The sequence below is a fragment of the Eurytemora carolleeae genome, unplaced genomic scaffold (genome assembly GCF_000591075.1).
Source record: "Eurytemora carolleeae unplaced genomic scaffold, Eaff_2.0 scaffold746, whole genome shotgun sequence".
NCBI classification, from domain to species: Eukaryota; Metazoa; Arthropoda; class Copepoda; order Calanoida; family Temoridae; genus Eurytemora; species Eurytemora carolleeae.
In genome coordinates this window covers 141,775-159,528 of record NW_019396773.1, presented here as the reverse complement: position 1 = coordinate 159,528, position 17,754 = coordinate 141,775, and the positions used below count along the sequence as shown (strand labels likewise).

Sequence of the window (17,754 nt, the reverse complement as noted above, 5' to 3'; positions counted from 1 at the left end):
AAAACTTAAGTTAGGAAAAGACGACATTTCTTATTATTATTTAAAATATTTTCACAACAAATATTGCATTTGTGTTCCAAGGTTGAATATTAGTACAAGGGTAAATATCCAGCTTAACCTTAAACACGACATTTAGAAGATCTTATCATTTAACAAAATTCAGACAAAAAACTTCAAATTGTCCCAACCTTGATAATTCTTAGGAAAATGCTACATTAATTGTTAGTAAAAAATTTGAATTGAACATTATTTTATCAAGGCCCCCAAAAAAACTTAATTTTAAGTCTAGCATTAATATATATTTATAATTAAGTTTATGCACATGCAATTTTTCTGATTGTAAAATAATTAACATTAAGTATATATATGAATATAAGCTGAATTTGGTCCACATTATGTTGTTGCTTCTAACTTAAACCTCTATTTTATCTTCCATTTAAACACTGCTCCCTCCTCTCCTCCTACTCCGACCACATAGGATTCATCATAGAAGAACCGAATAGAATAGATCGGACCACTCACTACCTTCTCTTCGTAAAACTCTGCCTTAGGGCTAAGGATCGGATACCGGAGAAGTCGAACAAATCCGTCCGTATCCCCGGATACGGTTAAACTCCGGGAAGGATTAACATTGACAGAGCTAAGGGTTACATCACTCTCATACTTGAAATTATTCCAGAGCCCACTAACCGCCCAGCCTACAGGACAGGTTTGATCTACCCAGATCATATCTCGGAGAGAACTTCCAGTTTTCTCCATTTTGTTGGTTAGAGTACTCCAGAAGTTTAAGTTAAAGTCTGTTGTACAGGTTTGCATATACTCGCTATCCTCATCCCAGTCTAGATAATTCAAGGACTGCCCTCCGGAGAGTTTACACTGCTTTTTATAACTAAACCCGTCCCTTGAAGATTTATAAATATAAATAGAACCGTTGCTAGAAGCTGCAGCCACCAAATCTCCATCCAAACAGAACTTTACTGCAGTTATAGGTGAACCACATAGTCTTGTTGTGCTTACTAGATCTCCACTCTCCGTCTTTAATACCAGCATATTCCCGTCTGCTGTTCCTACAACGACTACAGTACCTTGAGGATGATAACATACACTCAGACACTCTGTCTGAACCTGAACCTTCCACAGGAGTTTAGATCTTCTCCAGTTTGCAATCGTCTTGTCGGAGCCGACAGAGACAAAGGATATATCGGAGGGATGGGTTGCTATTCCTCGCAGTTTAGAAGTGTGTCCAAACAATATCATGTTAAACTTCCTCTGAAGAGATCCCTCCAGGATGAGGTTGTTGACTGTTCCAACATAGATATTACCATCCGACCTTCCAGGCCATTGCGGAGCAATCGTCCTTGGTCCACCCACTGAACTATTCAACTCCAGTTCAGTTATCTTCTCAAAATCTGCATTTGTGTCCCAAGCTCTGATAAACCTGTCCTTCTCTCCTCCAGTCAACATAGTTCCCTCTGCCATAATAAAAATGCATGATATTGCTTTCTCATGAGCTGGGAACTTGAAACTTTGATAATATTCTCCCTCATTAGTTACACTGTAGGAGCTGATATATCCTTCACTATCTCCAACCACTAGATCTCCGCTCTCTAGGAACTCAATAGTGGTGAAACTAACTTGTAAAGAATCTTTATCCGCCACATCAACTCTCTCAAAGAATGAATCTTTTCTCCGACCCCAGAAACAAAGATGACCCACTCCGTGAGTTATGATCAGATTGTTATCAAAGGGATGGAATGCCAATCCGTAGATTTTTGTTGTGTTTGTCACAACTCTAGCAATTAACTCATCCTTGGGCCAATCCCAGATAGATAGGATACGATCATTAGATTCATCTACTGCTGAAACAAACTGTCCTTTGTTAAGGGTAGAGAAGGCTACACCACTGATACCCAAACCACACTCTCCTATCCCGAGCAGAGCCAGAGTTTCCAGCGTGATAAGATCCCAAACCCTGATATGCGCTTCTGTATCTGGAACTACGCCTGCCTTCTGTCCAGATACCATGATATCCTGGAGAGGATGAAGATCAGCACACTGAACGTCCTCTGTATGTCCTCTGTAATGTTTCTGTTTTTCATCCATCCGATTGTAAATGATAAAAACAGCTCCGATATAGTAGACTAGATCTCCTTTCTCTAGGACCCAGAGGTTCCTGGCCTGATCTGCTCCTCGGTATCCGTAGACCCACTCCAGAGCAAGCTGATGATCGGGAGGAGAATTATCCTCTGGAGGAAGCTGGAGCGGAGCTTGATAAACCTTTCTAGAGCCTTTAATCAATATTTTAAAGTTTCCTGCTGCATCCATATCTCTAGTCACTGACAATGATCTTGATCTTGGTGTTCTTTTGTTTGATGTTTGACTTCTACTTCTTGATAAACTTCCACTTCTTGGCAATCTGTAAATTAACTTGTTGATCTTAGCTGGACCTGAAGTTATAACGAATTCTTCATCATCCATGAACTCATGACGAAAATGAGAAAAACTTTTGACTTCTCTTCCTGACAGAGAATACATTCTGTCTGCTCCTTTAACCTTTAATACTTGTCCTAGATCGCTTACCACCTCCTCGAAGGGTTGAGAGGTTCTCAGATTAAGTAGAACTCGCTCTGACACTGTAGTATCATCATTGTTAATAATCTTGATTACTCTGCCATCTCCAGAACCTGGTTTACTATCATTAGATGAAGATTTAGAGCTTCCTGAGCTTTTCCTTGTTACTATTCTAACATGTTTGGTCCTGCTTCCTTCCATCCAGAACGCTTCTCCGACTCTACCATAATTAGCAGCAATAAATCTTCTCGAGTTTGAGGCTACGTAGGACTGTCCATCTTCCAGATCTTCCAAGTTAAGAATTTTGTTACCATCCGTGTCAAACAAATATGCTACAGAGGTTGTAAAATCAATCCTTGGGGATATTTTTGCCAGAAGGGACTCCAGGGTTAAGAAATCTTTGGCTGGTTTATATCTCAATTCAAATCCTTCAAACCATTGATCTCCGTTCTTGTATATCGTTATCTTCATCGCTCGATGGTTTTGGAGTTCCTCCTTGTACCTTGAGGTTATATTAGAAATCATACTGAGTCTTGATTCTTGTCTACTCAGTTTCTTGTTTAGTTGAAGAGTGTTACTGCTTGTAATATCATCATAGGATAAACCTGCAGACTCATTTAGAGCATTCCTACTCGGAGCTCTGGATGGTAGTTTGGAGTTCCTACTCACAGATCTCTCATAGAGCGGTCCACTATCATTATAATCATATCCAACCTCCTGTCTACTCGGTATCCTAGAGTTTCCGAACCCCCAAGACGGTCTATCCGGAGACCCATCCCGGGATGGTTTTTTCATTGTCATCTCAGAATTATTTCCGACCTTGATATCCTCCTGGTTTCTTCTCCAACCCTGATCACTTGAACCCGCAGAAATCTGAGTAAATGTTTGCCTTCGGTGCAGCTTTCCTTTATTGAGTTCTTTCTTTTCACCCTTACTCTCCTGTCGACTCAAATTATGTTTAGAGTTCTGGGTTTGATCTACTACTCTACTTGCTCCGCTAGAGTTTATTCTCCGACTCTGCTCCTTTATATATACTTGAGTTGGATCTGTTAACGTATCTTCTTGTTTATATATTCTCTCTAACGATCTTGTTCTATGGTTCTGATCTAAGGCTGATCTCTCTCTTGACAATGATCTTTGTCTTTCTTCTGTTCGCGGATTTTCTTTAGTTCTTGATCTTTGATCTTGATTATGTTTATTGTGTGACCTTGGTCTTGTTATATTTTGTTCTTTTGTCGATACCTGACTCGATTCCGGACTGGATTTTCTACTGCCTAATGATTCACGGCTATTTCTAGAAGCTGCACCAGATTTCGGTCTGGAGTTTATACTAGAAGTGTCCGTATCACTAGTTCTCTCTTCATACTGGAGAGGACGTTTGTACCTTGGTGAATAATCAACATATTCCTGGTTGGATGAGCTAAACCTATCTAGCTCCGAGGGTGGAGACGGAGTACTGAAGTCTAGTTCTACATGGGATTGAGCTTCTGCGTCTGTCACAGTAACCTGAGATAAAGAAGAATTAATTGGGTTTATCCTGTTTGCAAGATTTACTAGATCCTGAGCTTCTGCATAGCTCGGAGAAGGCGTACAGGGAGTACAGGACGGAGAGAAATTAGGGTTTGATGAGATTAAAACTCTAGGTGTTACAATAACAACTCTCTCATGAACTACAAGCGCAGCCTCTTTATAAGATGAACCCGGCGGAAAGTTTCCTAATCCTCCCCTCGGGACGGATCCTTGCTCCGGGTTAGTTTGAGCATTGTTAAAAGGTCTATTATTTGAGAAAGTTTTTCGTCCAATATCATTAGTATTTGAAGGGTAAGCTCCAAAATTTTCATTTTTTCCTTGATTAATAAATCCTGGATGAAAACTATCCAGAGACGCATTGTAATTAACAAAAGCAGGAGTAAAATCTGGTTCAGATCTCAGAGCTAGGAAAGAATTACTCCGGGATAAAGCACTACAACCCCTCGGGTCCTTGCTGAACGGGGTTCGTCTTGGTAAAGGTCCCGCACCTTCAGGATAATCCGTCCTGTCTCCGGGTTCCATGTGGGGAATTACTCCGGGATAAAGCACTACAACCCCTCGGGTCCTTGCTGAACGGGGTTCGTCTTGGTAAAGGTCCCGCACCTTCAGGATAATCCGTCCTGTCTCCGGGTTCCATGTGGGGAAACTCCGGGTATACTAAGGTCTTATACGATCAGATATAGTAAACACTGGAGCAGGTGTTTTTGCTAAATATATTCAACCCCAAAATATTTTCCTAATTTATGCAAGGAGGCTGATCGAGGGGGGGTGGGTATCTAAACGCTTAAATTGTTACCATTTCAAAAGACTTTTTTTATTAAGTTCTTCAATTATTTTTCGAGTTGGTTTGACTTAGTGATTGACTATGCATTGATGCATTTTTATTGATAGTTTAATATAAAAAAATTTAACTTAAATCCATTTTATAAAAGAATTATTGGCTTTGGTTTTGACGTCATGCTGATAATTGTGAACAAAACTAAATATAACGCTTAGTTTGTTTGAATAATTAAAAGATATTTTCAGGCTATAGCAATTGAAAACTGAACCGATTAAACTCCTTTCTAACTATATTGAGCTTATGGTTAATATAAATCTAATTTTTATAAATAATTCATCAGGACCTAGTGGGCATACATTCGACATTTAATTTTTAGATTTTTGGCATAAAGTGTTTAAAAAAGTATTAATAATTAAACACTGAAATACATGAATACTTGAATACTTGAATACTTGAATACATGAATACTTGAATACTTGAATACTTGAATACTTGAATACTTGAATACATGAATACTTGAAACTTGAATACTTGAATACTTGATTACTTGAATACTAGAATTTTTGAATACTTGAATACTAGAATATTTGAATACTTGAAAACTTGAATACTTGAATACTTGAATACTTGAATACTTAAAAACTTGAACACTTGAATTCTTGAATACTAGAATACTAGATTACTAGAATACTAGTATATTTGAATACTTGAATATTTAAATACTTGAATGCTTGAATACTTAAATATTTGAATATTTGAATACTGGAATACTGGAATGCTTGAATACTGGAATACTAGAGTACTTGAATGCTAGAATATTTGAATACTTGAATACTTGAATACTTGAATACTTGAATACTTGAATACTTGAATACTAGAATACTTAAATACTTGAATATTTGAATATTTGAATACTGGAATGCTTGAATACTGGAATATTTGAATACTGGAATACTTGAATACTTGAATATTTGAATACTTGAATACTAGGATACTTGAATGCTTGAATACTTGAATATTTGAATATTTGAATACTGGAATACTGGAATGCTTGAATACTGGAATATTTGAATACTGGAATACTTGAATAATTGAATATTTGAACACTAGAATACTAGAATACTTGAACACTCAAATACCTGAATATATGAATACCAGAATACTTGAATACTTGAATACTTGAATATTGAATACCTGAATACTGGAATACTTGAATATTTGAATACTTGATTACTTGAATACTAGAATATTTGAATACTTGAATACTAGAATATTTGAATACTGGAATACTGGAATGCTTGAATACTGGAATACTAGAGTACTTGAATACCTGAATACTGGAATACTTGAATATTTGAATACTTGATTACTTAAATACTAGAATATTTGAATACTTGAATGCTAGAATATTTGAATACTTGAAAACTTGAATACTTGAATACTTGAATACTTGAATACTTGAATTCTTGAATACTAGAATACTAGATTACTAGAATACTAGTATATTTGAATACTTGAATATTTGAATACTTGAATACTTGAATATTTGAATATTTGAATACTGGAATACTGGAATGCTTGAATACTGGAATACTAGAGTACTTGAATACTTGAATACTTAAATACTTGAATACTTGAATTCTTGAATACTAGAATACTTGAATACTAGAATATTTGAATACTAGAATACTAGAATACTAGGATACTAGAATACTAGAATACTAGAATACTTGAATACTAGATTACTAGAATACTAGAATACTTGAATACTTAAATATTTGAATACTTGAATACTTGAATACTTGAATACTTGAATACTTAATTACTTGAATATTTGAATATTTGAATACTGGAATACTGGAATGCTTGAATACTGGAATATTTGAATACTGGAATACTTGAATACTTGAATATTTGAATACTTGAATATTTGAATACTTGAATGCTAGAATACTTGAATGCTTGAATACTTAAATATTTGAATATTTGAATACTGGAATTCTGGAATGCTTGAATACTGGAATATTTGAATACTGGAATACTGGAATATTTGAATACTGGAATACTTGAATACTTCAATATTTGAATACTAGAATACTTGAACACTCAAATACCTGAATATTTGAATACCAGAATACTTGAATACTTGAATACTTGAATACCTGAATACTGGAATACTTGAATATTTGAATACTTGAATACTAGAATACTTGAATATTTGAATACTTGAATACTAGAATACTAGAATTCTTGAATACTTGAATACTTGAATACTAGAATACTTGAATACTTGAATACTTGAATACCTGAATACCTGAATACTGAATACTTAAATGCTTGAATACTTGAATACTTGAATACTTGAATACTAGAATAATTGAATACTTAAATACTTAAATACTTGAATACTTGAATACTTTAATACATGAATACTTGAATACTTAAATGCTTGAATACTTGAATACTAAAATTATAATTAAAAATACTAATTACTTTGTTTATTTGTCCTTGAACTAAATTCAAATGTAACTTTAAATATAAAAAAACCTAAAATCATTAAAATCTTGAGTTTCACCTTGAAGCTTAATTGGTTTAAACTCCAGACTAATTTTATACAGAAATATAATTCAAAATTGTTTATTTGCTAGTTAAGGTCATATCACATTTTAAGGTTTTTAATTATAAAATTTAATTGCTTTAATATTTCATTTAAGTTAAAGTCTTGCTACTAATAAAACGGCAACTATTCTTGTTTTAAAATGTCAATGTTTGATAAATAAATTAAACAGAAATAATACTAAGGACAATTTACAATAATCTTTATTTATAAGGTGTAATTTCTGTTTGTCTGTTTATTTGTTTGTCCGATCATAATTTGGGAATTCCTGGACCGATTTGCCTCAAATTTTTATTGGGGAACTCGGGAGACCCACGGGAATGTTCTTATCTTGGTGTTGAGTGAGTCGACTTAAATAGCGAAAATTCAGATTTCCGGTAAAATTGTTCAAGTGCGGGTAAATAGCGGGAGTAACTTATAGTGACCTGGGCAACGCTGGTTTCCCAAGCTAGTTAATAAATAAAATCATTAATTATAATTGTTATTTGTTCAAAGTTGTTGTAAACGTAAGTGTATATTAAGTATGTTTTTAAGTAGACAAAGGAATTGAGTCTTTGTCACAAACTCTGATTTTCTAATACCTATATCTTAACAATCCAATTTCGTAGACGTTAGATATTTCAAACTATGAATTCTGTTAGATCAAATAGCCTAAGTTTGAAATATCAAGGGTTTCCACCATTAGGTTACCAAGATATAAGGATTAGAAAATTTGAGTTTGTGGCAAAAACTCAATTTCTTAAATATGTATTAATACAAAAATACAAAAGTTTGTTTTTTCAATTTCTGTTTTATTACTAATATAATTCCCAATTAAAGAATTTTTAAATATTTACCAAAAAACGAAATTTTCTGCAAAAATATTTGTGGCTTATAAAAATGTGCCTAAAGAAAACCACTGATTTAAGATGAGAAAAAAATCCCAAATCCTAAATAAACCTTGAAGGCTTCCTCAAAAAAAAAATCTAAAGTAGCAGAAACACGTTATTTGTCAGGAAAATCCTTGATAATTTTGGTGTCTCGAATATATTTGTAAATATTGATTATTTATTAATCTAGTGCATGGGTTTCCCTCACCTTGCACTACAGGGTTAATAATTTATCATATCTGACCAATATTGCAATATAAACTAAGCAAAAAGAAATTGCTAATAGGGTCTTTGCCACAAACCTAAATTTTCTAATCCCCGTAACTTAACAACCGGATCGTGTAAACCTTTGATATTTCAAGCTAAGATTATTTGTAACTAGGTTGTCAGTGCACTTCGCGCCCATCTTGTATTTATACTTTTGATTGTGGCTGTGATCAATCGAAGTAAATACTGAAAAAAATGTATTAATGAAATTTTCTTAAAGTTAACTTTGACTTAAATCATTATGCCGAGACTACTTTCGAGTGTTTCCAACAATTTTGGTAGAATCAAAATAAATATCTTCCCACTACTTGTCTCTGTATAGTTTTCTAATTAATATATCTTTGCAACCTAGTGGTGCAAACCTTTGATACATTTAAAATTTTATATCTTAGATAAAACAGAATTTATTGTTCAAAATATCGAAGGTCTACGATATTATGTTGCAAAGATAAAAGGAGAAGACAATTAGAGTTCTAGGCTTACTCGGATAGAAATATTATAAAGTTAAATTCGCCCGAAATTGCGGTTACGATGCGAACGGAATGGTTGCTTGTTTTTCAAAAAGAGATTTCTTTATTTCTTGATTTTGTTTGAAAACCAATATGGTTCATGAAATTTGATGTTTCAATGTTTTTGATTTGAATTATTTAAAAGTACTTACAACAAAAAAGAAAGCTTTTATTAACCAAAATATAATTTTAACCAAAAACCATGATTTAAATTATATTTTCATATTTATAATGAACATTAAGTCTTGCATGTAGCTACACTAATTCACCTTTTAATTAACATTTTTTAAGTGTTTTGTTTCAATGTAAATAAACTTGAGAATAAGAGGACGGCATTTAACTCGTTTTTCATTTTTAAAGAATTTTTCTTTGAAATTCTTAAACAAAGTTTTTGTTTTCTCCAAACTTTTCAAAATATGGTCTGCCAACCCCCTTATATTAAAAATGTATTTAAAAAAAACTTTCTTAATTCTAAAAGATTTATTGTGATTCCTTATATTTAAAAATCATCTTTTCTTACATTGTTTAACTAATTGGATATTTATTTTGGTTTAAAACACTGAAAGTCGTACATTAACTTTTTTTTAGAACAAACGTGTATTATTTACAACTAGCTGAAAGCCCGGCGTTGCCCGTGGGAAAAAAATTTGAATTTGGATAAAAAATCAGTCCATTCGGTCCAGTCTTGTTTTATTATATAGATATAGGTACATTATATAAATACTTTCTCATTTATAGTTATATTCTATAATATTAAAAACTATCGGAATAAATAAGCTTTTTTAAAAATAATTATATTTTTTAATCATATTATCGATATTTTAGTAAAAGTCTTAAAATACTTTAAGACGACGGTTTAAAACAGGAAAAAACGCACTTTTATGAAACTCATACATTACAAAAATTAAGCCCATTTATTTATTAATAAAATTAATAAATAAATAATAATGAATCTCAAACAACAACAAAAAAGATCTTATTAATGAACAATGCTTTGTATTGAGTTTAATGAACGAAATTTCTTTCATTATTCTAGTTTAATAAATTATTGTCTTCCTTTATACATTGGACAATCGTATTAAACATTCACGTAACTTAACCAGAGTGTCCAAAGAATGGGAATTAATCAGGGGCTAAAAAATCCAAACGTCTACGATTTTTTACATTCAGAGAATATCAAAGTTTGTGACAAAACTAAATTGTTTCACGTAAAATGTGAACTCGGATAGTTGTAAAGCCAACCAAAGAATTAGTAATCATTCCTATGAAAGTTTTTAATCTAGCTTTTGTAAGGAAGGCTTTAAAATGTAACAAAATAACAAAATATTCCAAATTATAGTTCCTTAAATACAAGTTTAAGAATTAAATAGAGCAAATGAATTGAGTCTTTCCCACAAACTCTGATTTTCTGATGCCTATATCTTTGTCGTATAGAACTTACTTATTTCAAACTATTAATTCATTTAAATAGAATAGGAGAAATAGTGAGGTTTAGTGGATGATGATATCATTGTTTCAATTAAATCCCTCTAAGCCTAAATCTGTCAACTTCCCTTACAACTCTACAGTCTCTCATCAAACCCAGTGTTAAATGAAAACGAAGAACGAAAGATATTTGAAAAATTAAACGTTTTAAAGTATTTATATAATTTGGATAGCACAATAGCGTAATGAAAAGGGTTCAGAAGTTCAGAATAAATTAAATGTAATAAGACTAAATTCTCATTGATCTGTTCATACAATATACAGGGTTACCCGAAAAGGATGATACATCAGAGACGTAATTTAAAGGGAGTGTTCGCGAAAAATGAAAGGGGGTACAGGCTTAATGCGATAAAAAAGCGCTTTTAATCGCTACTAATCTTACTTCTATCTGTTGCATCTTTAAGGAGAAAATTGTTAAAGACGTCTTATACCGAATAACTTTGCGGCCATACAAATTGAGAAAATTGCAACATACTACTTAGACCGTAAAAAATCAAATTAATTTCAAACAAATCATTCTGATATTACAACCTATAGTCATCGATTATCTTTCGCCACATTTGTATATAGTTTATATTTTAAAATATTTTATTTTTTTTAGAAAACGTTTTCAACGGATTTCGAAAATTGTGAGTGGTGTGCGGCATTCTGAGATAGTTGCGCAAGCGAAAAGAGAAACAAACAAATTAATTAAAAAATATTATAAAATATAAACTATAAACAAATGTGGCGAAAGATAATCGACTATAGGTTGTAATATCTGAATGATTGTTTGAAATTAAATTGATTTTTTACGGTCTAAGTTGTATGTTGCAATTTTCTCATTTTGTATGGCCGCTAAGTTATTCGGTATGAGACGTCTTTAACAATTTTCTCCTTATAGACGCAACAGATAGAAGTAAGATTAGTAGCGATCAAAAGCGCTTTTTTATCGCACAAAGCCTATACCCCTTTCTTTTTTCGCGAACACTCCCTTTAACCTGTCTCTTTTCTTACATCAATGGTTCCTATCAACTGTAAATTTGTTGCATACGTTGACAAATATTATTATAGAACCTATTCAACATGACATTAGCTTCATTGTCGTACACAGTTTTAGGTCGTCATTATAGTCTCATCCTTTGGGTTGTATATCACTGCAAACTAGACAAGAGGAAGAGGTCAAATTTATGCAACATTACTAGGAGGACTTTGTAACCTCGTATCTACTCTAGTTTTGATTTTACAAGAATGAGAAACGTAAATTTATCTGGTTAAATGATCAAAATTCAAAACATTTCTGTATAAAGATAAAAAATCGCGCATTAAGATAAATTGATGCAACAAACAATTCGTTAAAAAGGAACTTGATGCATCCAACAAAAACTTGTGACGTAAACTACAGGTAAACGTAAACTCCAGGTAAATGTAAACCGCAGGTAACCAGAAAAAAATTAAAATGATTTTCGTCTTCTGTATTCCTTTTGATCATGTCATTAAAATTTTGCAATTTTCAACTGATTTTTTTTTACTTTCAGAGATATATTAGCTATCAAAATGTCACATTTTAAAGTCCTTAGCGAACTTTGATAGTCAAAAGAAATAACGAAGAGGACATTCATCCCGGCGTACTATCAAATTTGTTGCTAATTTTATTCTGATGTTTATTTATTATATAAAATAAAGAGTATATTACCCTGATCCTAGTATTGTTGTATCCGGAGCTAGACGGAGCAGACCGAACCTTACTCCGGTATCCTGACGAATGAGCAGACCCGGCCGAACCGTCTCCACGGTTACCTTTCCCCGTCTTTCCCTTCATTCAAGGATTAAGCTTTAAACACATTTTATTCGTAACTTTTAATTTCAACATTTTCTAATCTAAAAGATTATAATTGAATATTTTGTTAGTTTGGAGGTTAATGAGCTAGTAAAATTACATGAAAGCTTCGTTATAAAACTTTTAATTAAAGCAGAAAAATAATTTGATCATATTCTGAATCATGAAACCCTACATTCTCATGTCACATAGATTTAGCCAGCCTACATTTGTTGCATAAACCCACTGGGTCAGCTACATACTTGGTATACTAGACAGGCTTGTACGAGTAAATGTGATTGCAGTACGATTACACTAGACCATGTACTCCTTGTACTGGTTAGGATCATGCACGATTGGACTCTTGATGTAATGTCAGACCAAACCTAAATACCTTTCGACCTGAAAGGAATTGAGTCTTTGCCACAAACTCTGATTTTCTAATCGCTATATCTTAACAACCCAATGTCGTAAACCTTAGATATTTCAAACTATGGATTTGGTTAGATCAAATGATCTCAGTTTGAAATATCAAAGATTTACATCTTCAGGTTGCAAAATTATTGGCCTTAGAAAATTTGAGTTTGTGGCAAAGACTCAATTCCTTTGTCGGATTTAAAGGGAGTGATCGACTAGACATAGTATGATGGTAGTTGAGTTGAGAGTGCAGAATTATTTAGCACATTTTTAGGATTTATTTAATACAATAAATAAGTTTTTACTGTGTAAAATTGCTGAGTAAGAGTGCAAAATAGACCTTTAAAATCTTCCCTGATTGTCTATTTTGAAGAATACATTCAAGAATAATTTTTTTTAGTAATGAAGATGAGAAATGTAACAAAAATATACAGTAAACTATTTTGTTTATTTGGTTTCATTTTAAAAATATAAAACTTTTTTTTAGTTTTTTAAAGGTCTTCTTTGTTGTAGAAGTTTGGAAACATATAAAAATAATTGAAAACATATAAAATTACGAATTTTTATTTGACGTGTACAATCTTATCTTGGTACCCTGCAGGTGTAAACTTTTTTGGTCAAATAATTTATCATTTCATGTTTGAGACAATATTTAAGACAGAGTTTCAAATTCAACCTTTAGATAGTTATATTTAAAGAGCTTTAGGTCGTCATTAAAGGAAGTGTTCGCGAAAAATGAAAGCCTATACCCCCTTTGATTTTTCGTGAACGCTGGCTCCCTTTAATGTTTCATCTATTGTAGGTAATACTGTAACTTATTATGACCTAACTTTAAACTTACTGTAAATATATTATAGCCCAATATACAGTGAAAACCTTAATAACGAATACATCGGAAGAATTTATCAAATGTCGTCTTAACAATTTTTCAATGAGTTTTATACTATATTACGCAATTATTTCAGTATTTGCGAAAATAAATAAATAGCCATGAATATGCGGGAACAGTTTTAAAGAGTCTGCTATATTTTTTTTATCCTCCTTTGACTATTTTAAAACAATGTTAAAACACATGTTTAGATGTCTATTGATGTCTTTTTCTTTAAAAAACTTACTAAAAGACATCAACGTCTTGAATTTCTCGAATAAATATATTCAGTGTAAAATGTTACAGGAAGAAGACATTCTCATTATAATAATAGTTCCATTTCTGTTACTTTCAGGACTTTTAAATAGAATACTTTATCTTAACTCTAAATATTCATTCTTAAATTTGAATTTTACCAAAACTAAATCTTTGACGTTCATAAAAAGATTGAAAACGATTGCAAGGTCGTCATTAATTCTTAGGCTTTATCGGACGTTTTTATAGCTATTTAATTCCAACAATTGTGCACACCCTTTCAAAAAACAATTCAATAAATTGCATCGTTTACAAATGAATGTAACGTGTATACCTAGATAAAACGGAAAAAAGAGAGCATATTGAAGACGACATTTTATATAATACATTTTTACCAAATACTGGACAAAAGAATCATTTATTAGCATACAAATAAACTGATAATTATACAAACCTTTATTAGTTTTATTTGATTGTAAGGCATTGCGTCTTTGCCGCAAAATCTAATTTTCGAATCCCTATATCTTTGCAAGCTGTTATACAGTGAAACCCTTAATAACGAATACATCGAAAGAATTCATCAAATGTCGTATTCTTCACTTTCTGGTAATGGAATCTTGCGGATATTTAGTTTTTAATTAAATGATTATACGGAACTCTTTAAAACTGTTCCCGCATATTATGGCTATTTATTTATTTTCGCAACTACTGAAATTTACATAATATAGTATAAAACTCATTGAAAAATTGTCAAGACGACATTTGATAAATTCTTCCGATGTATTCGTTAATACGGGTTTCACTGTTTGATATTTCAAGATTCGATTATTTGATCTAACAGAATTAATTGTTTGAAATATCATAAGGTCTATCACATCGGGTCAGACAGAAATAGAGAGTAGAAAATCAAAGTTTGTGACAAAGACTTATATTGTAAAACCAATTAACTAAGATTCCCTTTAAACCTATAGTTTAGTTTGCGCAGACATCCTTGTTTTTCTATTTGAATATTGATCATTTTAAATTGGAGGTTTCCTTCCCGTTACTCTAATAATGTTTAAAGGGTATCTCTGTGAATCGGATATTTCACCCTTTATATGGAGGGTCACTTGAAACTACGTCGACAGTCCTTTTGAAACTGAAGAAACCAAAGAAACTAAAGAAACTAAATAAACTAAAGAAACTAAAGAAACTGAAGAAACTAAAGAATCTAAGAAACTAAAGAAACAGAGGAAACTAAAGAAACTAAAGAAACTGAAGAAACTAAAGAGAATAAATAAAATAAATAAAGAAAAAATAAAGAAAAAAAAAATTTAAAAAATAATTAAATTTTGGTTGAAATCGACCTATTCAGCGCTAATAAGGTTCTTATTTCTGCGTACATTTCTTGTCAAAATAGATTTCTAGATTTTCATGACAGATTCTCTCACTCTTGTCATTTTCTCATCTAGAAATATTATTTTTGCATTCGATGCTACCAGTTACGGAAAAAATATTCTTTTTGTAATTGTTTTTGTGGAAACCTTTTTATAGACTTTAGACATCGCATTTTCTTTGTTATTTAAGTAAACATATATCTGTTAATTATCCTTTGTTTAGAATCTTTATAACTATCATTATTATTGCATAAAAGGTAGCTTATGTCTAGTTCGGTTTATTATTAACAAATTTAATGGATAACTTCCTTTTTTTAGTGTTATGAATCTAAACTTTGAATTTTAAACCATAAACGACCCCTAGCCCTAAAAAATTTAGTTTGGCCTATTTGGTTTGGCCGTTTCGATATTTATCGGATATACAAAGTTACAACCCAACTGAAAAGAGGAAGTAATGTAAATGTATGCTAACTTAAATATCCAGCTTTGTCTTGAGTTTTCCATATAAAAATCTACTCACTCAACTCAGAATTAGAATTTATGGTAGATCAAAAAGTATAAGTTTGAAATACCATAGGTTTTTAGCATCAAGAGTTGCAAAGATATAGAAATAAGCAAATTTGAGTTTTTGGCAAAGAATCAATTCCTTTGAGGCAAATCAGTTCAGGTGTTCATGCGTAATGCACATACGTCCAAACTAACAAAAAAGCAGAAATTGATACTTTGAAAATATAGATATTAGATAAAAGGTTCCATGATGAGACTTCAGAGACGACAGTACACAAACGATTAAATATACCATTAAACGACTTAATTTTCGACACAACCCAATTCTAAAACTTAGATCGCAAGATCTAAAGATCTTAAGGTCGCTATTAAATTCTCATTCTTTGTGGGTAACCCTGTATTTATCACATAAACGCGTATTATATAAGATAAAAAAATATGCTGTTGTATACTCTTCTTACAAATAAAATATATTCCTAAAAATTGTAATTTTTTGTCGCAAAAACATACTTTCCAATTCTGATTTAAATCCTAGTAGATTAGGAAGGGAAAGTTAAAGCAAAATATTATGAATCATTTGGAAATTTTATTTAACAAACAGAGAAGAAGAGGTTGTATATTTATTATTTATTCACAGCGTGGAAAATATAAAAATATCTGTGGAGTCCCACTATTCAAGGAATTCATGTCACTCTGCGAGTTTTCAATCTGAAGAGAAATTAATTAATTTATATGGAATTGGTATCAACTCTGTGTAGTATAGAAATGCAAACTTTCTAATTTGTTGCAATATTAATTGTTTAAAATTTTGATTTCCAGGTAGATACATGAGAACTTGAAAATTTAATTTACTCTTTGAACCAGTGTAATGGTAGGTTTCTAGATTCTAGAATGCCTAGAGTAATTCATTTGTTGGAATCTATAAATATAAAGTACAGAAAACTTTGAAGTAGGAAGATGACTTTTAAAATGAAGTTAGAACTTGAACTATTTCAATGAACATTAGACATAGCAATTGTACAGTGTAAGTAGATCCTTTTCTCTTAAATTGTGCTTTGCTATGTTACTAGTAAAAATATTAATGCTTTCTAACAACATCAAGACGCAAATAATGTCGTCTTTTTATTCCATTGTTTTCTGGTTATCATTGTAGCATCCTCTGAATGTTCGTTTATTTATTTGTTTTCATGTCCGTTCAAAACTCAGGAACCCCTGTACTGAACTCAGGAACCCCTGTACTGAACTCAGGAACCCCTGTACTGAACTCAGGAACCCCTGTACTGAACTCAGGAACCCCTGTACTGAACCGATCTGCAAATTTTGATTGGAGAACTCGGTAGAACAACGGGAATGTTCTTAGCTTGGGATAAAGCTTAGTTTCCATACTATGCTGGGTTCCCAAGCTATAGTTCTACTTAAAAAAACTAATTTGTCCAAATCATCTTGTTTCTTTATTGGTTCGAATTGTTGATAGAAATTTTCAATATAAATAATGTAATTGGTTTTAATTCTAACAAACCAGTTTTCTTATTCATCATCAAACAATTTTCTTATTCTGATCATCAAACAGTTTTCTTATTCTGATCATCAAACAGTTTTCTTATTCTGATCATCAAACAGTTTTCTTATTTTGATCATCAAGCAGTTTTCTTATTCTGATCATCAAACAGTTTTCTTATTCTGATCATCAAACAGTTTTCTTATTCTGATCATCAAACAGTTTTCTTATTCTGATCATCAAACGCGTAATTTAAAAATAAAGTATAATTTGTAATATTTTTACATTAATTTTCAATTCACATTTTCAAAACCTAAAGATACTAAATTTTTCGTCTTTGCTGAATAATTTCTTAAATTACTTCTATGGAGAAACCATAATTGAAAATTATCTTTTTTCAGGTTTA

General features: G+C 31.8%; 1 protein-coding gene across 1 annotated transcript; it reads right to left on the bottom strand.

The window, feature by feature from the left end:
• Nucleotides 1-277: 277 nt before the first annotated feature.
• LOC111708521 (echinoderm microtubule-associated protein-like CG42247) lies at nt 278-12,445 on the bottom strand. Its single transcript, XM_023481924.1, has 2 exons — nt 12,305-12,445; nt 278-4,077 (listed from the first exon to the last, which is right to left on the bottom strand). The coding sequence occupies exons 1-2, from the start codon at nt 12,428-12,430 to the stop codon at nt 421-423; spliced, it is 3,783 nt and encodes a 1,260-aa protein (XP_023337692.1). The 5' UTR covers nt 12,431-12,445; the 3' UTR covers nt 278-420.
• Between the last annotated feature and the right edge of the window lie 5,309 nt (nt 12,446-17,754).

Bases quoted from the DNA above. Each gene is read 5' to 3' on its own strand.
- LOC111708521 (XM_023481924.1), bottom strand. From the start codon at position 12,430: ATGAAGGGAAAGACGGGGAAAGGTAACCGTGGAGACGGTTCGGCCGGG. The intron at 4,078-12,304 runs GTAATATACTCT...TCTTTATCTCAG, and splicing joins ACAACAATACTAGGATCAGG to GTTACTGTGACAGACGCAGA.